This window comes from Amphibalanus amphitrite, unplaced genomic scaffold, assembly GCF_019059575.1.
Source record: "Amphibalanus amphitrite isolate SeventyFive unplaced genomic scaffold, NRLGWU_Aamphi_draft 000891F_arrow, whole genome shotgun sequence".
Classification (NCBI taxonomy): domain Eukaryota; kingdom Metazoa; phylum Arthropoda; class Thecostraca; order Balanomorpha; family Balanidae; genus Amphibalanus; species Amphibalanus amphitrite.
The window spans coordinates 206,452-231,562 of NW_024882385.1; the positions used below are offsets into that span (position 1 = coordinate 206,452).

Below are 25,111 nucleotides of genomic sequence, written 5' to 3' on the forward strand. Positions count from 1 at the left end.
AGTAGTTGTGTATGTTTAGTCAGGTTAGCTTAGATTAGATTGTTAGTTTTTTAATTTGCCAAGTGTCCATAAAAATGTGACCTGAGCAATGAGTACCTATACCTGACTAACTAGTAACTTGACAGCTGACCTAACCTCAATCATCACACATATTTGCAGCCTACCCAAGACCTGCATAGTAGTAGCACCCAGTGATAGGTAGGTACTCACCATAATTCCATCTTACCTGCTAACCTTCAACTTGCCAAAAGTTAGCTCACATTGCCAAGCTGCATCCAGGGAAACAGTCAACTGAGGAGTTGGCTCATTGGGTGGCTGGTGTGAGTCTGTGCATTTAAAGTGTTTCTTCTCTGAAGCTGCTCTGCACTGCTGTATGTCATGTTAGATGCTCATAAAATGTGGGAAATGATTATAGCTACTTAAGTGCTTTGTTAATGCTCGAGACATGAACAAGTACAGATCCTGCAGGGTACAGCTGTGAGTTAGGTGCTAGGTGAGTATGTTATGTGAATGTGCCATAGTTTGACCTGTTTGACCATAGTAAGTATACAAACAAGCACAGGGTCACAGTTATATTCAATCTCCACATAAACATACAACAAAAACGGCCATATAGCCTAACTCCGAACACACCACAGATAACTTGAGCCTTTGCAGGCACAAAAATGTTTTGATCAACAGGCCAGGTATACAATATATCCTCTGTCCTTGCCGGATCTTGCTGCCAAGTTGAGGTACGATGACTGAACTTCAGGATTGATCAACCTTTTCTTAGCCACTGCTTATATACGAGAAAGACCAAATGCTTGTTTGTTTTGATTTACAGGACATGTAGGACAGGTATACAATATATCCTCTGTCCTTGGGGGATCTTGCTGCCAAGTTGAGGTACGATGACTGCAGCATATTTACGTCTGGACAACGAGTTGCGGGGAAAAGTGATGATTTTGTTGCAGTTTTAGGAGCCGGTGATTAGGCTGGATTTTTGGGTTACTATTTCGTTCCGATTCATGTATTTCATAGTGTTTGGCTTTTGAATATTTTAGTTCTTTCAGATAAATATTACTTGCCTTACAACTTTTGTAAAAACGTTTTATTTTTTTTATAAGCCGACGTTCAGAGTCCTAAAAATACATCAGCACTACAATCATTGTAAACAAACAAATGGAGAGCACCACTTGGCTCTGTTCCAAGGCCATTTCTTAGTTTATCTGGTGGTTTTCTTACTCTTGTACGTCGTTCTGTTGGATGAGGATTATCAATAGACAGGTGTGACATATTATAGTGCATGTATGGCCTAAACTTTTGAATTCATTTTAAAAGGGAAAAAACGCAAGAAATTACCCAACGTTTCGCATTTATTGCTTAGTCATGGGTCTTCGAGTGCGATTGATCGCACTCGAAGACCCATGACTAAGCAATAAATGCGAAACGTTGGGTAATTTCTTGCGTTTTTTCCCTTTTAAAATGAATTCAAAAGTTTAGGCCATACATGCACTATAAAAGTTCTGTTGGATGTTTTGAATCCCTTAAGATTGACTTATATCATACTTAAGAAGCATGTTGACTGAAAACAATCCGAAGTATCCAGGAGGCTGACAGAGGTCCTGACTCCTGAGCAATATCAATATGTACTTGCACTTGATGTACTTGATGTGCAGGTAAAGAGGACTAATAAGCCCTGTTATATCAAGTTGTTATCATAGTTGATATCAAGTTGATATCAAGTTGAACAAGTTATGAAATTTTGGTTGATAAACGCAAGTTGATCGGGCTCATATATAAGCAAGAAAAAGTAAAATTAAAAGAGCTTATTGGCCGAAAACAAGCTATAATATTGCAGACCTTGGAGCAATACTGAAGATCACACTGAGCAGGATCATGCCAGAAAATGTTGACTGATGAGCGCATATTGATGTATTGGTATGAATATTGAATGATAACTTACAACAGCAAGATAAATTAGTGCTAACTATCAAGTTAAAAATCAAGAATGAATGGACTTGGGCAGTTTTACTATGCTTAGATGCTATGCAGATTGTAATGTGCATCAGGTACTCAGTGTCTGGCAAATGAAACATGCGATCATCATTCCATTGCTACTGGAGGAGAAAGCTTGGATCACTAAATCCACTTTATGTTTATTTTGATGTTAATCATCACTGTATTTCTTGAAAAAAGGATTGTAGTAAAATTGTCAATGTGACAATCCACGCAACAATGTGATCATATAATGTGCTCATAGTCATTCGTGATGGTGATTATTGGTCCAATACGAGTATACAATGGCAAAGCTCTCAGTCTCAGCGTTTCTTCCTGTGGATGGCCAGCAGTGACTCAGAGCTTAGAAGTATTAGATTTAGTTTTCTTCACAGGGCTGGGATAAAAAGTACTGAGGGTAATCTTCCACCAAGGAACTCTACTTTGACATGGTATGAGATGTAGGCACAAGTAGGTAGGTGCTTAGTTCCTATAGTCAGTAGTTGTGTATGTTTAGTCAGGTTAGCTTAGATTAGATTGTTAGTTTTTTAATTTGCCAAGTGTCCATAAAAATGTGACCTGAGCAATGAGTACCTATACCTGACTAACTAGTAACTTGACAGCTGACCTAACCTCAATCATCACACATATTTGCAGCCTACCCAAGACCTGCATAGTAGTAGCACCCAGTGATAGGTAGGTACTCACCATAATTCCATCTTACCTGCTAACCTTCAACTTGCCAAAAGTTAGCTCACATTGCCAAGCTGCATCCAGGGAAACAGTCAACTGAGGAGTTGGCTCATTGGGTGGCTGGTGTGAGTCTGTGCATTTAAAGTGTTTCTTCTCTGAAGCTGCTCTGCACTGCTGTATGTCATGTTAGATGCTCATAAAATGTGGGAAATGATTATAGCTACTTAAGTGCTTTGTTAATGCTCGAGACATGAACAAGTACAGATCCTGCAGGGTACAGCTGTGAGTTAGGTGCTAGGTGAGTATGTTATGTGAATGTGCCATAGTTTGACCTGTTTGACCATAGTAAGTATACAAACAAGCACAGGGTCACAGTTATATTCAATCTCCACATAAACATACAACAAAAACGGCCATATAGCCTAACTCCGAACACACCACAGATAACTTGAGCCTTTGCAGGCACAAAAATGTTTTGATCAACAGGCCAGGTATACAATATATCCTCTGTCCTTGCCGGATCTTGCTGCCAAGTTGAGGTACGATGACTGAACTTCAGGATTGATCAACCTTTTCTTAGCCACTGCTTATATACGAGAAAGACCAAATGCTTGTTTGTTTTGATTTACAGGACATGTAGGACAGGTATACAATATATCCTCTGTCCTTGGGGGATCTTGCTGCCAAGTTGAGGTACGATGACTGAACTTCAGGATTGATCAACCTTTTCTTAGCCACTGCTTATATACGAGAAAGACCAAATGCTTGTTTGTAAACTGCGTTGAAAATTTAATGATCCACCTTCAATTCTGACATGAAGGCACAAATGAAATAGTTCCCTCTCCTTTTGGAATACACAAAGCAAAATATCTAATAAATTTTAGTGGATGGACAAGAGCAAATAGCATAGCTTCCCCTCAAGTTAACTTCTGGTCTGGCACCGCTGGTACCGATGAATTACACTGACGGACGCTTATTCGCTTCATATTTTGTAACAAACGCGCTAAAACTGCAATATAACAGCACTATATGCTTCTTGACAAAATGCAATAGTAGTAAAAATTTAGCCTTGATGGCATTCATTCTTGGTGGAAACGTAATTAAAAAATATTTTGTAGTAACAATGAAATTCCGGCCGAAAACAGTGCACGGTTTAAAAAAGAATCATTCCAATGACGGTCCATTCTTGCGGTCCTGAAATCGCCACTATTTCCGGCCTCTCCAACGCAACTCGTTGTCCAGACGTAAATATGCTAGTTACGGAGGTGTAAACAATTCCAGTTTTGGCTTTGTGAAACGGCTTCAGGGCTGGAGAAACCGGGGGGGACCGGGGGGGACCGTCCCCCTCGGGCCCCATAAATTCCATTTCCTGGGGGGGGACCTGGGGGGGACCTAATATATAACGAAAGTGGGCCCTTCTGACTTATGTTTTAAAAAAGTAATCAGCCATTTTGTTCTGTATTAGTGTTTAGAATCTCACATTCCAAGCATCGGAGCCCTATATCAGTGAGTAGATCTCAATGAGTCGTAGTCCACCACAAGCTAGTGGGCCCTTAATGGTTCCGTGATGACCGTGAACCATCAGAGAGCCATGGGCCCTCATTGAGTCCATGTGCAGTCCAGGTCCAGTAGTGGACCTGTTGAAAATTTGACAGAAAGGTGTTTGCTAGGCATACTTTCCTTTCACATACCTCCTATGTACAGCAACGCATGAATAATTCAGTGGCGGATCCTGGGGGGGGGGGGTCGGGGTCGTGACCCCCCAAATGGTCTGAGAGGGTCAGTTGACCCCCCTCCAAAAGCCGAAGACCTAAATGCGTTATAGACGCCGTCTTGCATGCTCAAAATCACCTGTCAAACACATCTGAGCTAATACCTTTGTTTTTGTCTGGATCGTGTTGCGTGAAAAGGCGTATTGAAGGCCAGAATCTTACTCGTTTTTGTCTCAACCGTGCGAGCACCAGGGGATGATACAGGAAAACTCCAAGGAGATGGTCATGAATTTAATTTGTGGTGCCCCTACCTATACCCAAAATTAAAAACTCAACGGATTTCGGTCACTTAATTTTGGTGATGCCGTGTTACCATTTTTGTTTTTTATATTGTTTATTTTATTTTTAGTGCCCCTGGGCCCTGGCAGGCCTGTGGTGCCCCTGGCTGGACTGTGGTAACGGGCCTGTAATGCCCCTGCTAGGTCGCTGGGGCCCCTGGGCCCTGACAGGACTGTGGTGCCCCTGACAGCCCAAGGTGCCCCTGACAGCCGAAGGTGCCCCTGCGAGGCCGGTGGTGCCCCTGGCAGACCTCTGGTGACCCCTGAGGTGCCTTCAAAAGAGGACGTGGGGCCATCAGAAGCGGCTATATGACCGTCGGCATTGGGCCTTAAGGGAACTGCATGGGCCCCTGCTGTGACCCAAAATAAGGATCTCGAATGTCGAAATGGGACCTTCAGAGACAGGTAGGGAGTCAGGGACCCTCATTTCACCGGTATGAGGCTGTAGGCACCCAAAAAGCAGTCGGAGTCCCTCAGATGTCGGAATACTTATGCATTACTTACGCGGCATGCTTACCTTCTTACATTTTGCGCCCTCAGAGGCCAGCGCGGGGTCCTCATAGGTCGATGTGAGCCCTCTGAAGCCGGTGAGAAACCTCAAAGGCCATCATAAGACCATCGGGCCACTGGACAGTATGAGACTCAAGAGGCAATTTGGACCTTCGGAGACCGGCGTGGGCCCTGCAGGGACGTACCCAAGGGGGGACGGGGCGCCTCCCATTGGGGTTTCAGGAGGCCCCCGTGGGGCGCCGAAGGCCCATGGGGGCCAAAATCACGTCGGAGGCGTAAGAACTTCACGGGAATCCAAAAAATCACGTCAGGACATTCAGGGCCCTCTGACCAGCCTGACAGCTAGGGTCCTTCTTACTTCCTGAGGCCTCCTTCTCCTTCCTTCTTACTTCCTGAATAACCGCCCGCTAGTGCCTGTGTCTGACCGCTAGGGCCCCTCTGACTCCTCAGTAGAGAGGAGGCCCTCTGTAGGTAGGAGGCCCTCTGTAGAGAGGAGGCCCCCGTAGAGAGGAGGCCCTCTGTATAGAGAAGGATCTATGTAGAGAGGAGGCCCTGTATAGAGAGGAGGCCCTCTGTGGAAAGGAGACCGCCTGAAAGCAGAAGGCCATCTGAAGAGAGGAGACCCGCTGTAGAGAGGAGGCCCTCTGTAGAGAGGAGGACTTCCTCAGTAGAGAGGAGGCCCTCTGTAGAGAGGACTCGCGCCTCAGTAGAGAGGAGGCCCTCTGAAGAGAGGAGGCCCTTTGCAGAGATGAGGTCCTCTGTAGAGAGGAGGTTCTTAGAAGAGAGGAGGGCCTCTGTAAAGGAGGCCCTCTGAAAGGGAGAGACCCTCAGTAGAGAGGAAGACCTCTGTAGAGAGGAGGCCGTCTGTAGTTAAGAGGCCTTGCGAAAAGAGGAGGCCCGCAGTAGAGAGTTGGTCCTCTGTAGAGAGGAGGCCCCCTCTGTGTTTTGACAAATCTTTTTGCAAATTTTTCGCGGCGCTTCGCGCCGCCGATTCATGTACGTACAGGTCAATACGAAATCGTGACTGTAATTACACCAACCAACCGTGACAAATTGAATTAGAACTCATATGTGTAACTGTGAAGGAACTCCGGCTTGTACTGCCATGCTCAAAGGGTGGTAAAATTTGTGTTTTGGAGCTGTGTTTTGACAAATGCTTTTGCAAATTTTCTCGGCGCTTTGCGCCGATTCATACACTAATCAATTAGAGAGATCGTGACTGTAATAACATCAACCGTGTCAAATTGAATCGGAATTCATATGTGTACTGTGAAGGAACTCCGGCTTGTACTAGCATGCTATGAGGGTTGTAATGTTCGTGTTTTAGAGCTGTGTTTTGACAAACGTGCCGATTCATGCACAGGTCAATAAGAGAGATCGTGACTGTAATAACACCAACCGTGTCCAATTGAATCGGAATTCATATATGTGTACTGTGAAGGAACTCCTGTTTGTACTAGCATGCTAAACTAAAAGGGTTGTAATATTTGTGTTTTAGAGCTGTGTTTGGACATTTTATTTGCAAATTTTTGCGGCGCTTCGCGCCGCCGATTCATAAACAGGTCAATAAAAGAGATCATGACTATATGCTACTAATGCATTAAGCTAAAAGTGAGGTAACTGTATCTACTTCTGGGTTTTTAAGTACGTCGATCCGCCCCCCCCCCCCCCCCAGTAAAAAATCCGTAGCGACGCCCCTGTAGGGGAAGTTGGGGGAACGCCGAATACTTTTTTTCTGACGCCCGTAGCACGCAAGGTAGACAACATTAGCTATTCTTGTTGGCGTCATTCGAGAGGCCAGTCTTTTGCCTTTCAAACATACAAGGCGCATTTGATGAATTCGCATACCGTTAAGCGCACAAACTAAAAATATCAAAGAAGTGACTTTTTCGGCGTTGCCCCGGACTGCGGGGAAAGCCGAAATGGGAGAAATGATCTACGGGGAATGCCGACATTGATGTTTTGCCACTTTATCTCAAACTTTATCCAGAACTTGTCAAAGCTGACACGCGTTTTAAGAGCTTGAGGACGCTTGGTGCACACTGGGAGTTATAATTGTGTGATATAATAAGAAAATGCCAGGTAAATAATTCCTTATAGGTAACAGGCCGTTGTGTCGGTTGAAAGTGTAATTTGTGTGACTAAAAATTCGCGTTGCTATTCTACAGCAGTAAAGTCCACGTAGCGTGCTATAACGTGCGTAATTGCACGTTTTCGGCATTACCCCAGCCAGCCATACTTTCATTTGCAGGCCCATAACTTTTCAACGTGCCGTATAAATTTCGAATAGGCAGCACACTTATGCAAAAACATGCTGAAGATTACTTGACCGAATTGGCCAGACAAACGGTAGCATAATGAGTAAGAAATGCAGCTTCAAAGGCGCATGTAGTACAAGGAACGCGTACCTTGAAAACGCTCTTGGCGCCCTCACAGCCGAAGTATTCCGAATGACGACTCGTAACAAACATGCAATAATTGTAGTCACTTAAGCTTCAGAGCATCACTGACAGGTGGCATCCATGTCTTACGGTTTTCGAAATATCTCGAATTTCGGCTTTGCCCCAACTCCGGCATTGCCCCAACTTCCCCTATAGGTGGGTTTCACTAACTGAAACTACTGAGCCGAGTGACTAATAACGATAAAACTTCATCTTAGAGACGACGAAGATCAAATGTCATTTGATCTCGACATACTCGCTCCCTACTCCCCCCCCCCCCCCCCGGTCGTCAGAATTCATCCATCAGACCCGGCATGTTGGCCGACTTGTGACCCCCTCCCAAACGTTCCCCTACATCCGCCCTTGGAAGGTTATATGATTTTGGGCCCTTTGAGACACATGGGGCCCTTTTCCTTGAGGGCCCCTCGAGGCCTAGTCCCCCCCACCTCTGAAATCATTTCTCCAGCCCTGAACGGCTTCATTTACGCTCCGTAGTTTGAAAGGGTGTGAAATACGGAAAGGTGTAAGTTACGGCAGAGTTTTATGAAACGAGGCCCTGGCAACACATTTTGTTCTGGTCGTTCTCGGTGTAATACGTAATCATTCAGAGCCACACTAGGTAGCCTACTAGATCCGATTTTGACCCTTCTTTCCAACAAGAGGTCTCTCATTATCGTAGGACGTACGGTTTTGGAGATAAAAGCAATATAAGTAAGGGGCTAACTTTTTTTTGGAACACCCTGTAATAATTACATTCATAATGCTCAAAAGTGCCATAGCAAGATTACAATCACCTTTGACAAGTGATTGGCTTTGGTTGTTATGCACAAGTTACCGTCATTTCGTTGTTGACCGGGCTGGCTATCGAACGTTTTCGAGCCTTTACTGGAACAATGTTTTGTACAAATGTTTCCCTCAAGTTAGGCGTCCCTCCGTACCTGTCTGACATGCGTGTATTATGTCGCCAGGAGCCGCCGCCGGCCGGCCAGTCGTCCGGCACGGCTTCCCTGGAGGCTGCCGCGCTCATTAACGGTGTGATGGCGGACCACAACAGCTCGACGCCGCTGGCCAGCTCCCCGAGCCTGCAGCACTGAGCTGGGTACTCCGGAATGGTCCCTATCAGTCTGAGATGGTCCTCCCTGGTCTGTGGGGTCCCCTGTGGTCCCTAGTAGTCCATCTGGCTCACGTCGGTTGGTCCGAACTGATCAGTCATCGGACGACTCCAGATATTTGAAGATTGACCACGGCTCTCAATCAGTCAATAACAGTAAAGTTGACAAGTGGGGCTGGAAGGGCAGAGGTTCAGTCCCGTAAGTAGGCAGTCCAGTCCGGGTAGTCAAAAAGGCGGGGCCGAGTCTCAAACATGGCGAACTCCCGCCGTCACGGGCCGGAATTAGCCCCCACCGCGGCCGGGCTAGTGATAACTGTGCGAGCTTGATGTGCGAGCTTTCCGGCCGGTACTCGGCCAGCGGGTGTGCCGGGCTGCTTTGCTCAAAGCCGCGGCGCAGACTGTGTAGAGTAGCTGTATTCCTGTCGTGTATTCACGGGGCCGACGTTAAAACATGTGGCAGAGGCGGCTCCTACGGGTCGCCAGGCTTTCATTGTGGAGTAGCTCAATTTATTTAGCAACGTGCGTTGCATTACCGTGATGGTGTGTAGAGCACAGGAACTACGAGGCGATTGAGGCAGTTAAGGGATTGCCACGAGGAACTGATAAGAACACGGCGACTAACTATTGGGATTATTGTCAGGGCTGTTAATGTTACGTGATGCTTTCCGCGTCATATATCAACGTTTGCCAAGTCATGTGGCTATTGGGATGATGGAACTGGCTTGATTAGTATTTATTTGTGCCAGTTATCTTCGACCCCACTCACACATGGGGTGTTGTAATACGCTGACGCTATATTTGATATCTAGTCTTGCGAGGAGCTTATGTAAGGGAGCACCGGTGGGTCGGATGCGTTTACTTTGACAGTGCCAAACTGTAATTGAGCTTATTTGCTCTGGCTATATATCAGTGTATGGTGCGTATTATTTGTTTACGTGATTTTTACATATAGCTCACGTTCAGGTGCTTCAATGTAACGATTTATTCCTGTATTTTGCTTTCACGGATGGGCTGGATTGTCGCGGTGTTGGACGTTTTGTTGTTGGTCTGCTCTGTGATCGTTGTTGCTGTCTGTTGCGGTGGACATCGGGGAGTCCCCAGCCGCGCGGCTGACTGCGGTGTCATTCAGTGTCTGCGCGTGCTCTGGGCGCTGCCGTCCCACCGTCGCCCGGTATTCAGTGTGGCGGTATGGTCCCACGCTGTGTTCGCCCGTTGCCGCTCGGCGCGGTGGGCGAACATCGAGGAGATCTCGGGTAGTGTTGTAAGCCGCTGCTATTGTCGCCACCGGCTGTATGGAAACGGGGGATGCGTTGAACCGTTGGAAGCTTTCTGACACCCGTACCCAGCTGCACTTTTCAAACGTACTCCGCCCCATTGTCCATCGAATCTCGGACCCATGTCACACTTACCCTTCAGAGGGCCTAAATCGCTGAATGATCAGCCATATTATCTCAATATCAGTCAGCCGGTCAGTCGCGTCCTCGGCTGACGGGCGGCTCCCAAGAAAGCCGTGCACCGCGGGGTCGTCGCTCCATCGCCCGGCGCTGCACCGTTCTTCGTTCGGTGTCGGTCGGAGATCATTGTGCAGCTGCGTGAGGGGATCTATGCTCGGTGGCAGCGTTGGGAAGGTTGTTGTTGGCGCTCTGGTTGTGACGTACTACGTACTGTTTGTCGGCGCTCTGTTTGTGGCAGGCTGTTTGTCGCCAGGTGTTAACAACAGCCGCTGTGTTTGTTCGGTGTTTGTCGACGGAGAATAGGGGACTTATCGGGTGCACGAACACTTCTAACTGCCAAATACACTGTCTAAAAATGTTGCAAAAGATTACGAAATAGTAGACTGTAATATTAAGTGAAGCATATTAGTAGCAAAGGCCATTCTCTGGGCGTTTTTCGCGATTCTCCATTTGTGGCGATGTCTGTAACTGGATCGCTGATTGTCAGCTACATGTTGGCCGGCGCGGTGTTAGCAGTGTTTTCAGCAACTGTGTTGGGTCGGTGTTCGCAGCTGCAACTGTGTTAGACTGGTGTTCTCAGCTGCAGCTGTGTTATGCCAGTGTTAGCAGCTGTGTTAGCAGTTGCGTTATGCCGATGTTGCAGCAGTCGCTGCTGGGCTCGCCTGTGCTATCAACCAGCTGTTCCGCCGATGTTATCAGCTGTGTTCCGTCGGTGTTAGCAGCTGTGTTCTGCCGGTGTTACAGCTGTGTTCCGCCGTGTCCGCGCGATGTTCTCAGTGTGCCTGCCGCTGCGGAGGTCCAGTGTTTCTCTTCTAGTTACGATGCTCTCTTTAGGCGAATCTTCCAAGAAGATCTGTAAACATTCCAAGTGTGACGATGATAGGCCCGCCGGGCGAGCTAGCGATGGTCTGTGACGCATCTGTTTTCCGTTGTCGGACGATGTTGTCAATGTGATTTGGTCGAGGGTGGACAAGTGAACAGAGATGCGACTGCTAGCGTTGCAGACGTGGAAGGCGCGACAGATTGATGGATCGTGCGCTAAGGCGCTGTGTCATATTCAACGAGTACCTTCTCCCTGACGAGCGGATGTCTCTCAGTTTCCCCTCCCGACCTCTCTCTGGCAGTGTGCCGGGAGGAGACGGTCGGTAGAGTTCGGTCTTCGGTAGGAAGTCCAGCTCAGCTCCTTGCCAAAGCGGCGCGCGGAGTCGCGGTAGTGCAACATGTAGCGCGCGTCGCTATCAGTCCGGTGACCTCTCGGGCTCTATCGCGCCTCTCCGGCTGCTCATGCAACTGCTCGGGTGGCTTTTGTGACAGATGCTTCAGATGTGCATAATATATTTGTGCGAAATAAATCATCAAAACCTAGCTGATTGTTTCTGAGGACTGAGCTAGCTTATCCTGTAGTCCGTGCAACGGGGACTTCGAACCGCGAGACTAACGGAGGAGGGAAATGGTATGAATTTCACGCGCTATATGTTTGAATGGATGCGGAGAACGAACGTAGTATAACTGTGTTAATGTATGGAATGATGTGACAAACGGTCATTCTCGTTACAGAATGAAAGGCATGAAAGGAGAGCTTTGTGTCCATGGTACACTCGGGGGCAGAGTGATGTTCCACCACTCCCTACCTATCGGGCTCCCATGGCTCAGCACTGGCTGCTGCCAGTGGCAGCACTGGCAGCACTGGCACTGGCAGGCAGTGCTGATCAGGTGCTGAGGGCAGGCAACACTGGCAGCAGCCAGTGCTGAGCCATGGGAGCCCGATGGGTGGGGAGTGGTGGAACATCAATCTGCCCCCGAGTGTACATACGAAAGGACCACACACGTTCAGCGCGGAATGATACAGGGCGGATCCTTCGTGGTTGTGCTTGTGCAGAAAAGCATACGCTTTTCAGTGCACTAAAAAAGTGATTGGACGTTCAAGGTGAACACATAGTTCCTCTTTTGTGTGTAAATCCCTTTTTATAATAATTATGTTGCTCATATTTGTAACATGCGGCCGACGTTGTTAATTTAGTAGTTCATACTTGACATGTGCGTCACATATTGTCTTCCCTGCGTTATTTGCAAAAGACGGTATTGTGTTCTAAAAAGATTCACTACGACGGGTTGCCAGGCAACTGATGATAAATTCAGGAATATTGTGGTTGCTGTTTGCTTTGTTGCTCGGCAACCGACGAACCATTATCGATCAGCAGGGCAGCATTTCAGTTATCGAACAGCCTATTTATTTAGGAAGACCGGTTGGCAATTTGGAACCCGCTCTAGGTGGATCAGTTTTGGGGAAATTATTATCGGTTTGGGTTGGTAAACTCGTGAATTACTTGGTAAGTATATTATTGTGAAGCTTCGATTTTAGAAGCTGGAGATAGTTTGTCATATTAGCTGAACTTGTGGTAACCTTTCTGTATTGCTTAGCGATTAGGATGCTCCCGGTGCTGCGGTTCGCTGAAAGTTTTTTTCTTCTTTAGAATGTCTCAAAACTGGAAATGTCATGACCTGAAATTCCAAGGGATATAGGACTGTAATTTCCTAAACTTTTGACAGAGGCCTGTTTCAGCCCTGGCAGAATATTCTGTCGAGTGTGACAACTGACATCACACATCTGGTGACGTTGTAGACCTCGGACGGCATAATATTTTGTGAAACTTTGTGACAGAATACTCTGTCGGCCAGCAAAATGCGCCGATCACCTTTCATCAGTGTGAAACGATTTCACATGAAAGCCAATAAAAAATAACATGTTTGTACTTTGTGTTTCTCAAATATTATGTAGGCTAGTATTTAACTCACCAATTTATGCTATTACACCTCCCAATACATCCCCGCAAGAAATAAACGCGCCACAATTCAATTGTTTGGTGCGCTACATTGATAGCAAAACCATTGGCATCACAAAAATCTGTCATGCCATTCTGCGGCAGAATATTTTGCCATGACGTCATACATTAGAAGCTCCGCCCCTTGCAGCTTGCTCCGCCCACTGATGCCTACTGCGCATGCATCATGGAATAATATTCCATAATATTTCACGCTGAAACAGGCCTCAAAGCATATTGCCATCTTTGGTCAGGAAAGCTGAACAAGGCAGTAACGGGTGGAATCTGAAAACGGTGCCAGAGGTGATATTACATGACTGTTAAGAAATTTTTCTCCCTTGCTGCCTTCCACAGGGCACAGGCTATTTGTCACATGATTTGTACGAGTGAATTTTAAGAGGCTTGATCAAATTCTATGGTAGGTCAAGCATCCTCAAATATGGGATTAACTGTGTTCTCAAATATGGATGCAAACATTCCGAAGACCTATTCCTATTTATGGATAAGATTGGTGAAATTCCTGCACTAAAATGGGTTTAGGGCTAGGCATCAGCCATCAACCTTCAAATGTTGGCACCTTCACACAGATACTACCTAGTCCCATTCAAATCTGATGACATAGGTAGGTAACAAAGCTAGATGAAAGGCAGCATTGAGATATTCATATTTTGAGTTTAACATAATTGTGATTAAAGAGGACCAAGTTTAGATCAGGACTGATAACTACTGACAGAGGATTGATGTAGCTATTCTGTTAGTGACAAATTAAAGTTTAACTCAGGTATTTTTACTGTTAATGAGGTCAAAAAGGTTCCTGGTGTTGATATTTTTTAGGTCAAATTTCTAACATAGGAGTCTCTTAAGAGATTAATTTTGGGGTCAAATTTGGACTTCATAGTTGTAACTCAGTACAATGCTTGACCAGTCATAACTCTCACGCCCGTATTATATTTCATGCATAATATCTTGAAAATTTGTTTTTGTTCACTTTTTCATTTTTTAATTCAATTGTCAAAAACGTACTTTTATATCTGAGGTACCTATTGTGTGGCACTTTATAATTCATCAGTAGGTTTTAATTGTAAAGTTGTATAAGAAAACTCATTGGCCAGAGTCGAGTTTTAGCAACTTTTTGGTGGAAATTGGCCTTGGTGACCTCACAAAGTAGGCCACTTCTAAACCAAATTAGGTTGGCAGGTTCCATAAAAAAAAATCGTAGCCATTGGCAAATTAATATAAAAGAAACTACAGGAGATTTCAGAGCAATCCCATCATCATTTACCAAACCATCACAAATAGTTGGCAGATGGGCAAAGGGTACCCTACCCTCCTCAGTGATGATGGTTTAACAGCAGTGCAGCCCTGCCACATCTAGCCTCCATTAGTCTCATGCCATCTCTGTTTTGTGTCCCCCTGCAGCTATGATGGCCCACCGGACACTGTCGGCGCTACTGCTGGCCCTCGCCGGTCTGGCGGCCGGCGCTGGGGCCGATCTGGCGCTGCCCCGCGGCGTCTCCATGGCCAAGGCCAGTCTGTACCAGGCGGGCGATACGTTCACCTGTTTGGACGGCTCGGCCACCATCCAGTTCCAGTACGTTAATGACGACTACTGCGACTGCGAGGACGGTAGTGACGAGCCGGGCACGTCGGCCTGCGCGGTGGGCTCGTTCTACTGCGCCAACCGCGGCCACGCCGCCGCAGAGGTGCCCTCCGCCTGGGTCAATGATGGCGTCTGCGGTGAGTTTCGGCTTCTGTTCTACCTGTAATGCTGTATTTCCCAGTGCAGCTACCCCCTTAGCTATGATTAACTTTTTCACTGATGTGCGAGTCTCAGTCCGGAGTTTCCACCCCTGCCTTGGATTTTTAAGCACTGCTTGGCCACAATACCATGAATGAGTATATGCTGGTAAAAGCTGCCAGCTGAGTGTGTGATGCATCGTGACGTTGTTCTATTTTCGCGTGTCGGCAGACTGCTGTGACGGCTCTGATGAGTACGCCAGCGGCGCCTGTCCCAACACGTGCGACGAGATCGGCGCGGCGGCGCGCGCTCGCCAACAGCAGATCGACGAGATGCGCCTGCGCGGCTACGAGGTCAAACTGAAGCTGATTGAGGAGGGCAAGGAGAAACTGGCAGAGAAACAGGTAAGAGCATCACTGGGGGCACGGTGAGAGTTTTATTCGGTATGGCGTGACAGGGTGCTCAGATACTTCGTGAGATTGAGCAGTAATCGCCACGAACTTTCAGAATGTGGATCGCTCATGATTGTTCAATACAATACAATACAATACAATTGTATGCCACACAGAAGAGTGTCCATTGTCCGTGGTTTTGTGCACGTAGTATACAACTTCTCTAGTCTTTCCATCAGTAGCCACGTGGCTAATCGCATGCTGTTTTGCATAGTTGACCTGGAGGTGATCTCTAACCGCCCTCTGCCAGGTCCGTCTAGCGGAGCTAAACCGTGAGAAAGAAGTAGCTGAGGAGATGAAGAACGCTCGTGAGGCGGCCAAAAATGAGGCGGAGGCTCAGGAGCGGCTGCTCCTGGATGCGTGGCACGAGCAGCGGCGCCAGCAGGAGCAGGAACATGAGGAGGCCAACCGGCAGCTGGCCGAGGAGACCTTCACCAGGCTGGACGTCAACAGCGACGGAAAGTGAGTGGCTGTGGCGGAGCCTCGCTGAGTGGTGTTGTGGAGCAAGGAGTAATGGGGAGGGGGTTAGCACTCAGCAGTGTCAGAAGGTGAGACTAGGTCGTCAGAAGTTGGGCAGTGGGCTGTTGTCTGTGATATACTCGTATTCTGATTGACTGCGTTCGTTACTCGATGGCTGACCGCTTTGTGTCGTTCTTTTGTTACATGCTGGCCGACCGTCGTGTAACGTAGACGTCGCCTGCGAGTACATTGTGTTTGACTATGCCTTCGTTACCCTCAGACTTACCACCGAGGAGCTGCAGAGGGAGCCCAAGCTGGACAAGGACGCTGACGGCGTCGTCTCCAAGGACGAGGTTGACTCCATTACCATGAACAAGGACGAGGTAACGGAGAGCTGGAAGACGTTCCTCAGTAATTGGGGCTTAAAATGTTCTTTTTCTCTTGCTAACTGTCACTGTTGGGATTTAAGTAAAGATAATTAAGTACACTTGATTTTGTTTTCTATTGTACTACGCTGTTATATCCAGTGCTCTGTGTTCTCTCTTTTATTTTATGACTCGTATCAGGATGTTTCCTCTGACCGTCTGCCCACCCCACCACCCTGCCTCAGCTGGAGATGGAGGAGTTTGTGGTGAGCACGTGGCCGCTGCTGAAGCCGTTCTTCCACCCGCTTCACGTGCCGGAGGAGGGCGGCCAGCCGACCGGCGCGCCCGCCGCGGCCCCCGACCAGCAGCAGCAGGAGGTGGCAGAGGGAGAGGAACTGACAGAGGAGGAGCTGGCGGCTGGAGAGGTGGACGCAGGCGATCTGGTCACTCCGGGAGCCGGAACGGTGCAGGAGCTCGACAGGGACGAGGTGAGGACTGCTGGTCACTAGAAAGAATAAGAGACGCAGTTACTGGGGCACCTTGTCTTCTTTTGTGATGGACATTGTCCGGGGCGAACGAACGATGCGTGATGTTTTCGAACGATACGTGACGAACGATATATGATGCGACTGTTTGGTCTGCCCCCCCCCCCCGTCGCTTTTCCGGGCTATTAACGGTCCTCATGACCCCCAGACTCTCCACGTCTGACCCTTCTTTGACATACCACTCCTTCCACCCTCATTTCTCGAGAACTACGCCCCTCTTCACTCCCGCCTTTGTTCAGTTCTTGTTTTACGCTGCTACTTGTTCCCACGATCCCGCTTCTCACCGGCTACGGTGCCTCTCCATCTGCTCTTTCCGGCTCTGACCGCCTCTCTCCCCTTTACAGCTGGTTGAGGACTCGTATGAGCCTCCTGCCTACGACTCCGATGACGAGGAAGAAGACGAGGAGGAGGAGGAATTTGACGCTGCCGAACACTACCGGCGGCGACACAGCGCGCCGGAGACGACCGGGGACGAGCCGGAGTACGACGCCGAGACCCAGGCGGCCGTGGACGGTAGGTGGCGCGACGGGTGGCACGGGAAGCTGGCTGTTCGATAAGTAGTTACATGAGGTTATTGGTAATGGTAAATAAATGAGAGTAAACGATTATTTTGTACAACAGAGCTGGATCGCGAGTGAGCCGCTAAGACTTTCCAGCTAGCCATACAAAGTCAAGCGAAGCAGCCAGTGGTTACGTGCCAGCTCCCATCAATCATGCTAACTTTGCTTTGATGCACGATGTCAGGATGTAATGATGCAACGAAATGTATGCATTTATATCCCAGAGGTTTCCCCTGTTAATGCTATTTTCACGGTCTATATCGGTCATGTAGCTTGTGACGTCGGATTTCTCAATCCCCAGCTTGTGACCTCTGTTGTGTGTTTTTATCATCGTTGAATGACGCCGTAACATTGGTTCTATCGGTCACGTGGGATCATAGGTGGAGAATTGTGACCAGCTGGGGGTGCTCGGGCGCAGCAAATCCGCCGCCGCCTAGCGGTGACCTTGACCCGCGCCGCCCGGCCGCGGCTCCAAAGCCAAGCCGGCGTGGAATTGGGAGAGCTCGAGCACCCCCAGTCCAGCACAATTCTCCACCCGTGCGTGGGATCCGGTTGTCAGATTTATCGTCGTTTATTAAAAATGATCGAAAGGAAACGAGCACGATGTTTGGCTTGGATGGAAAAGAAAACGGACTCTTTTCTTGGCTGATGACCTGCGCAGTATATATCTAGAAAACACCTTGCATTTGGACAGTGGAGCGTATTATGATACGAAATTATTGAGACGGAATGGTGAGCCTGGATAAGCACCTGTGATGCTCACTATCATAATATCCCTTTTCACGACGGGTTATTGGCAAAGTGCACCATTTGTTCTTAGAGAACAGAAAAGCGATGCTCTAAGAACGCGGAGACGATTCTATGTCACGTGCTGCCTATCGCCATTTAGGCTCACACCGGTCATTTCTATAAGGTGCGAGATCATAAAAGAATATCCTTTCTCCCAAAGTATACATAGGCTGTTATTGCACAAAGTATACCTGTAGTGATGCACGAGCAATCTCTAATCCCTTCTTTTCCCTCTCGTCCACAGCGGCCAAGCAGGCTCGCGCTGAGCTGCAGGAGGCCGAGCAGAAGCTGCGTGACATTGAACGCGAGGTGGGCGGTGTGGAATCGTTCACCGGACTGGATCTGGGCCCCGAGAAGGCGTTCGCCGCGCTCTACCAGCAGTGCTTCACGCTCGAGAACCGCGAGTACGAGTACAAACTCTGCGTGTTCGATAAGGTAAGAAGACTGGAGCGATTGCACTATGTAGCACATATTATAATTTGTGATAGGTACTGTTGTTGCTTAAATTTGATGGGGTGATTGCTGTCTCTGAACGGAAATTATGCAATGGCTTTGCCTTTGTCAACTGCCTTTTACTTAAGCGCATGTAATTACTATTGTTAATCGCATAACTAGTCTAAGACTACTACCTAAATCCTCCAAGCTTTGTGACATCGCTGATTGCGCCCTTCTGCTCTTCTACGTTCAGCCAGTCCTGACTATTCGTCTCCCCCGCTCCGCCCCTCAGGCCACCCAGAAGCCGCGCAGTGGCGGCGTGGAGACCTCCCTGGGCAAGTGGGACTCCTGGGAGCGACCCGAACAGACCGGCTACACCCAGCAGCTGTACAACAACGGACAGCAGTGCTGGAACGGCCCCAAACGCTCGGCGCATGTGAGTACTGAGTACCTACAGTGTGGGAGGCCGGGGTGGGGCTGGCGGGCCGCGACTCATCTAAACTGGGGGTACTTTAGATACTGAGCTCTGGGGTATATTTGATCTGGGATTTATCTGTCCTGGATCTATCTTTGGAGTGTTTTGATTTAGCGCTGCGTTTTCAAGGCTAAATACGTGGAAACGTAAAATAATGCAAGGTATCATATGTTAGTAACCTTATCCAGTGTCAGCTATTCTTAGTTACACCGTGGTTGGGCTAAATGGCTCAACGCCATAGAAGTCCATGGTGTAGCTGTAGGATTGACCTGTTCTAAAAGGATGGTAATAGCTACTGGGCTGTGTTTGTGAAGTGCGAGTTTTCCTTGAACGTAATGCGATATTAGCTGGGCTGGGTATGTTTTGAACCGCTGATTGTCTGTACCTACCGTTCTCCGTCCGGATGCAGTTTTTTACCGGCGACGTTCGGGTACCATAGCTGCCAGTGGAGCTCGACTGACCACCGAGCTGTAATTGAACCGTCGCCTGCCGTGTTACGGTGCTATAATTGTACCGCGCTGGTCGCGCTCTGTGCGGTGCCGTTCGCGAAACGGTCTCAGGGCGCTAATGAGGTACCGGGACTGTTGTGTAAGGCTTAGTGGAATATTCACGGAACCTGAAGATTAGATTAACTTCAGTATATGTTTTAATTTCATTTCAAGTTTTACGGTATATTACGAATATGCAATAACTTATCAATTACATAACTATGTAATGAAGCTACGATAGCTTTAATAGACTTAAATTGTCAAGGTTGATCGTTTTCATTTTACACATTTTATATGATTGAGACTGTCGCGCTCAAAGTTCCAGTGTGGACAGGCAGCCTCTCTGTTCTCACGTGGTAACCCGGAAGGCGATGAGACGAAGGTAGCATCGTGCGAGTTGCGACTGCTTCTGACGCTGAATGACAAGATCATAGCTCAACTTTTCCGTCCAGTAGACTTCGAGCTGCTAGACACACTCGACGGTCGTTGAAGCTGGGGTCACGAGTGGACCTCGGGAACTTTGCAATCCGCTACCTCTGTGTGAACTCGGCATATGTCAGTGACAGATGTGCCCGACTTCGATCAACCCAAGTATGCTGCCTATGCCATGATTGCATTCTCTGGGAAACAAACTCGCTCAGGCGAAGATTAAAGCAAACGTTACAGTATGTCTGCAGGTTGATTGGTAGCCACTGGATTTGACGCGCTTTACTTTCGATCTCATCTGTCTTTTTGGGGATAAAGTGCCCGACAAATCGTGCTGATAACTCTGGGAATGCTGTCTGTCTCCGTGAGAACATACCGCTGTCTGAAAAAGAACACCTATGCTCCGTAAAACGAGCCTGGATATAGAAAGATTCTGAAACAGCTGCGTGTTTCAGCTTTTTTCAGAAAAAGATTTGAGTACCCGTAAGGTGAAGTGGAGTCTGTCAAATCATTTAAAACTCCAATAACAGGATATTTTCCATGGAAAAGTGCGACGCCGGAGATTTTGAAAGATCTGCCTGTGCTTGCAATAATTTAGACGATAGACATGACACCATCAGAGCCATTACGGTCAAAGCCAGTCGGCGCGATGTATCGCTGTGTTGTTTGTGTGCCCTTCACACTATATAACGCTGTTCTCAACTCAAAACAATCATAGTGGGGTCGATGCGTTGATCTGTGATAGAACTTGTCATCCAGAAAACGAATTATCTTGATGCAGCGTTTGATCTTTAATAGGTATATTCGGTCGCCCATAAACGAATAGAATTTTCCGCTTTTTGTCTTATTATGTTCATGCAGCTACGCAGTATATTTCACGGAACAGTGACATATCGAGCTTCTACCTACCTTCGAGGCTTCTACCAATAGGATGAGTCTCACTCCGTGCATATATGATGCGCCTCTGTGATCGACGATAACTTGATTTCCTGGGAAGTGACTGTGAGCAGTTTGCGTGTGGCACGCAATAGGACTTGGCTAGCACTGCGACTGACTTCCGAGATGAGTACGTATGTGTCTTGCACGGTCTCTAGGATTGCGACCGGCGGTGTATTGCCTCCGTGACTCAGGGCAGAGAAATAACTCATCGGGATTTCCACGGCTTAACGGATCTGAAAACCCGGTGGCCTGTCGTACAATCTCCGTCTCATTTATGACATATCCCCGTGGAACAAATAATACATCCGCTCTCCCAGAACGCGGTATTGCACACAATAAAACCCGACTTCGTTTCGCTGTTTATTGGTATCCGCTGAGATCTCACAAATGATCCGACAGTAATGCACAGTGAATGATGATGGGATTATGTCGTCGACTCTGGTTTGAGCTCGGCTAATGTCCTGGTTCTCTAATGCCCGTGAACGGCCAGCCGTTCCATTCTGCCAGCCCCAACTGCCACCACTGCCGTCCTTTTGTTCTGTACGAGTCGTCACCATTACCGGTCCGCCGTGTGGATTACTGAGTCAGGAGTCATGTCAGTGTCATCTTAGCCTGACATTAGGCCTTCCGACACAGCTCAGCCAGCTTTGATCCCGGAATGGCGACTACTCTTGTCTAGACTGTGGAATCACGGCATAGTCGTTGGTGCCTTTCCAATCACATCAGAGGCGATGGATGCAGCTCACAGTGACACAGAACGGCGACAGGACTGGCTCCTTCCATGCCCATCAGGCCGCCAGTTCGGCAGCTGTGCGCCCAATCCAGGTGCTGTACTCGCTCAGCCGCGTGTACACGTTGGGAAAGACGGTAGTGCCGCACCCGGCCGCCTCTCTCATCAGACCCACCAGCTGAAGGCGGCCACCCCGGCCGGTGGTGACCAGAGGCCCGCCGCGGTCCTGAGGACAGCGCCTCTCGACTGTGTCCGGTCCGGCGGCCGCCACGCACACCTCTGTGCCGCTGATACCGAGCGGGAACTCTCGCCGGTAGGTGGGGAGTACGCGGTAGGCGGCGTCGCAGTCGGAGCCGCGTACCTCGGACATGGTGGTACTCTGGAGTGGTCCCACCGGACCGGAGGTGCCGAACGGGCTGACGCCGCGGCCGAGGGTACGCAGCTCGGCGGCGGGCCGGCCGGAGGATAGACAGACCCCTCCTTCTGATGGTCCTCCAGCGAGCAGCAGCAGAGCCAGATCATGCCGCCCTCCGCTGTGGAGCGGGTGGATCACAGCGCGTAGCACCCCACTCATCACCGTCTCGCCACCCTCGCCGAGACGCACCACCAGGTCTTCTGGCGTCCGACCTTCCACACACCGCGCCGCAGTCAGTATCAGACGCGGCCCGAGCAGCGCGCCGGCACACAGCCAGTGACGCCGGCTGCCCACCAGTGCCACCCAGGGAGCTGACGGCCGTCCGCACTCCTCGGCACCTGCCAGCCGAGCCGCCGGTAGCGCCGAGAGAGCCGGCACCGGCGGGAGGTCGACCAGCGGCGCCTCCGTGGGTGCCTCCAGGTGCTTCGGAGGCGTCACGAATAGACCGCCGGCCAGGAGGAATGGAGATGAGTTGAACGATGGTCGGCGAGGAGGGGAGGACGTCGTCGTCGGCGGCGGCGGCGGCGGCGGCGGCGGCGGTGTCTTCTTGGTGGCTGGAGTCGACTCTGTCGTTGTTGTCCGCTCGGGCTCACGGGTTGTCGGTGCCAGCGTTGTGGTCTTTGGTTCTGGCTTTGCTGTTGTTACTTCGGGCTTCTTGGTCGTCTTTTCTCGTTCTTCAGTTGACTTTTTGGTTGACGTTTCTTTTTCACTTTCATCGGGTTTCGTTGTCGTTGGCTCCAGCGTAGTTTTGCCCACTTTTGGCTTTTGCTTTGTGTGTTCCTGGCTTTCCGTTGCTGCCTGTGGCTGTTCCGTTGACAGGTCTTGCGACTTTGTTGGCGATATCGACTTCTCCTTTGTTTGAGTACTCCTTGCTGTAGTGGTAGCTGGCTGTGTGGACTTCGGAACCACTTGTTTCTCCGCTTGTTCAGCCTTCGTTGTTTCTTCTGTTGATCCGGTCAATGTTTGCACAGTTTCTGGCGTTTCCGTGGCATTGTCTTGGGTCGCCTCGCTTTGTGGCACTGTTGTCGGCACTGCTGTTGGCGGTGTCTGGGTAACACTGAGTGCGTGAGACTCGTTGGATGGCCGCTCGGGTCTTACGTTCGCCTTTGCAGCCTCTCTCACAGCCGCCAGGGGCACTAGAGGAGGAGGCAGTAGCAGTTTAGACGGTGTTCCTGTCTTTGCGCTCCCGGACTGCGATGTCCTGGTGTTGGGTTTAGTGGGAATCGGCGTCCGCGTGGGCTCTGGGGTGACGAGCTGGGTGACTATGGTCGCGGGACGAACGGCCGCCGCGGCACTGCCCCTCAGCAACGCCAGCGGCAGCGGCGGCGACAGAGTCAGCAGCGGCTTGGCCGGCCGGCTGACGTGCGGACAGCAGAAGACGATGTACGGTCCATCGGTGGCGCAGAGCGTCGGTCTGGCTGACAGCAGTGTCTGGAGAGTGGGGAACGCCGGGCAGCCGCCGGGCTCGGCTGTGGAGACACAGGAGCCGAGCCGGCCGTCGGGGGTGCTGCAGGGCCGCCGCGCCGCACCGAACGCCGGTCCCCGCAGCTGGGCAACGGCCGGCACTGACACCACCACCACCACCAGCACCACCGTCACCACCGCCAGCACCAGCCGCCGGAGCGGGGACGGAGGCGCGGTGTGCAGCGCGGCGGGCATGACGGGCGACTGAGCGCCCCGCCGGCCTGCCCGCTGCGGTCCGGGTCGTCCCAGACCGGTCTGTCTCCTGCTGCCGGACTCAGGAATCCGGGAGGATCGACCGCGGCACGGTCATCTTGTCAGATCGTGCTGTTCGAATCACTGTGGTGATTGGGTGGCTTTGTCACTTGCGGTTTTACCGCTGAAGTGGCGAGCTGGGATACTGATCCCGGTTGATTGGATCGTTGCGTTTTCTGTAATCCGTTCTGGGTAGTAGATTCTGCGTAGCAGGTGTGCGTCCATTAGGATCACCCGTGCTAAGTCTGGGCGATTTCGTGAGTCACCGGTTCGTCGGATGGCACATGCATGCAACTTATCCGTCATCTTGCTTCGCCAGCCCCCGGCAGCTCCCTTTCTCGTTTATGACGCTAGTCACAGTGTGACTAACCGTCTGTTGTGATTAATCGCCGTCGACAGAGTTCTAACCGTTGTCTGTCGCATCTCTGACTATTCTCTGACCATTGTCTCACAGCTGACCATTGTCTGTCAGAGCTCTGAGTACTGTCTGTCAGAGCCTTTGCCACAAGCTGCCAAAGCTCAGTCGTCTGACGGACACCAGACACCCTGAGCACTCTGTTCCTGTCGAGCCGCCTGTGCTGTGCCGCCTGTCGCTGCTCGGTTTTATTGGATGCCAGCTCTGGGTGGTCGGCCGACGTCAGCTTGGCTGTGCGGGGTCCTCACCGAACAAACAAAGTTCCACCGCTGGTCTATAGCTTAGTGAGAAGTGTAGGCATTTGAAAATACTCTGATGGCACTGAAACTTTAAACTTCAGACAGCGAAATTAATGTCTTGAAGCTGCAAACTGGTGAACATAACAAGCTTTGTCATTGAACTAACTCGACAGGAATCTCAAGGGCAAGGCCAAGATAAATGTCTACAGCTCCAGTAATCCGTGAGAAATCTTCTTACAAATAAAAGGCTCTCGAGTGCCATCAGACTGCCTTTGTATATGCCCCTTTGTGATGATTTGTGCCTGGTAACGGTGAAGACCGGTCCTAGTCTGATGCCCGCCGTCGATGTCCAGTGTTCATCTCTGCCGGGGCTCTGGGCCGCTCCCCGGTCCCTGTCATTTCCGACCCATTGTCGGTGACAGAGGAGTGGCATTTTGTCAGAAGAACTGCCTCCATCGTTTCAATTATTATGTGCTGACCCTATGATAATGTCTTTGCCGGTGAAATATTCCTATCGACAAGCTCAATTTTACAGATGCGGCTCCTGCTTTTCCGAAGAATAAAAAGTTATTAATTCTGGCCACATGATGCATTGTCTGGTCAGCTATGTTGGTATTTAAAGGGAACGAGATCAGGCTTTCATGTCCGCTCAGTCCTGTAGTGTTAACCCTATTAGTGGCAGGCTCCTGGCTACCCCCTATTAGTGGCAGGGGGGGGCTGTTTACGACCCCCCCCCCTTGATATCTCGAGATCTAACGGGCCGATTTTCAAAATTCAAACGGCATTCGATTTCGCTCAACGTGATCTACATTTCTAAAAAATAAAAATTAAAAAATGTCAATAGGGGGGGTAGAGGGGGGTAAA

The 25,111-nt window shown here is 49.5% G+C and overlaps 3 protein-coding genes across 3 annotated transcripts in view; 2 read left to right on the top strand and 1 right to left on the bottom strand.

Annotated features, from left to right (window-relative positions):
- The window catches only part of LOC122367715 (low-density lipoprotein receptor-related protein 4-like), a 65,646-nt gene extending 51,153 nt beyond the window's left edge, over positions 1–14,493 (top strand). The window contains exons 32-33 of the mRNA XM_043341064.1: positions 8,643–8,773; positions 14,481–14,493. Of these exons, the coding sequence (XP_043196999.1) occupies positions 8,643–8,768 (126 nt within the window). The 3' untranslated portion in view covers positions 8,769–8,773; positions 14,481–14,493. The remainder of the gene's footprint in view (positions 1–8,642; positions 8,774–14,480) is intronic.
- LOC122367716 (glucosidase 2 subunit beta-like) lies at positions 14,486–19,318 on the top strand. The gene is made up of 10 exons (XM_043341065.1): positions 14,486–14,798; positions 15,031–15,203; positions 15,502–15,713; positions 15,991–16,093; positions 16,321–16,341; positions 16,441–16,563; positions 16,965–17,133; positions 18,214–18,404; positions 18,697–18,840; positions 19,289–19,318. Exons 1-10 carry the CDS (start codon positions 14,486–14,488, stop codon positions 19,316–19,318), a joined length of 1,479 nt encoding a protein of 492 aa, XP_043197000.1.
- A 2,202-nt stretch (positions 19,319–21,520) lies between these two features.
- Positions 21,521–24,055, bottom strand: LOC122367717 (transmembrane protease serine 9-like). The gene is made up of 3 exons (XM_043341066.1): positions 24,046–24,055; positions 23,240–23,346; positions 21,521–22,675 (listed from the first exon to the last, which is right to left on the bottom strand). Exons 1-3 carry the CDS (start codon positions 24,053–24,055, stop codon positions 21,521–21,523), a joined length of 1,272 nt encoding a protein of 423 aa, XP_043197001.1.
- Between the last annotated feature and the right edge of the window lie 1,056 nt (positions 24,056–25,111).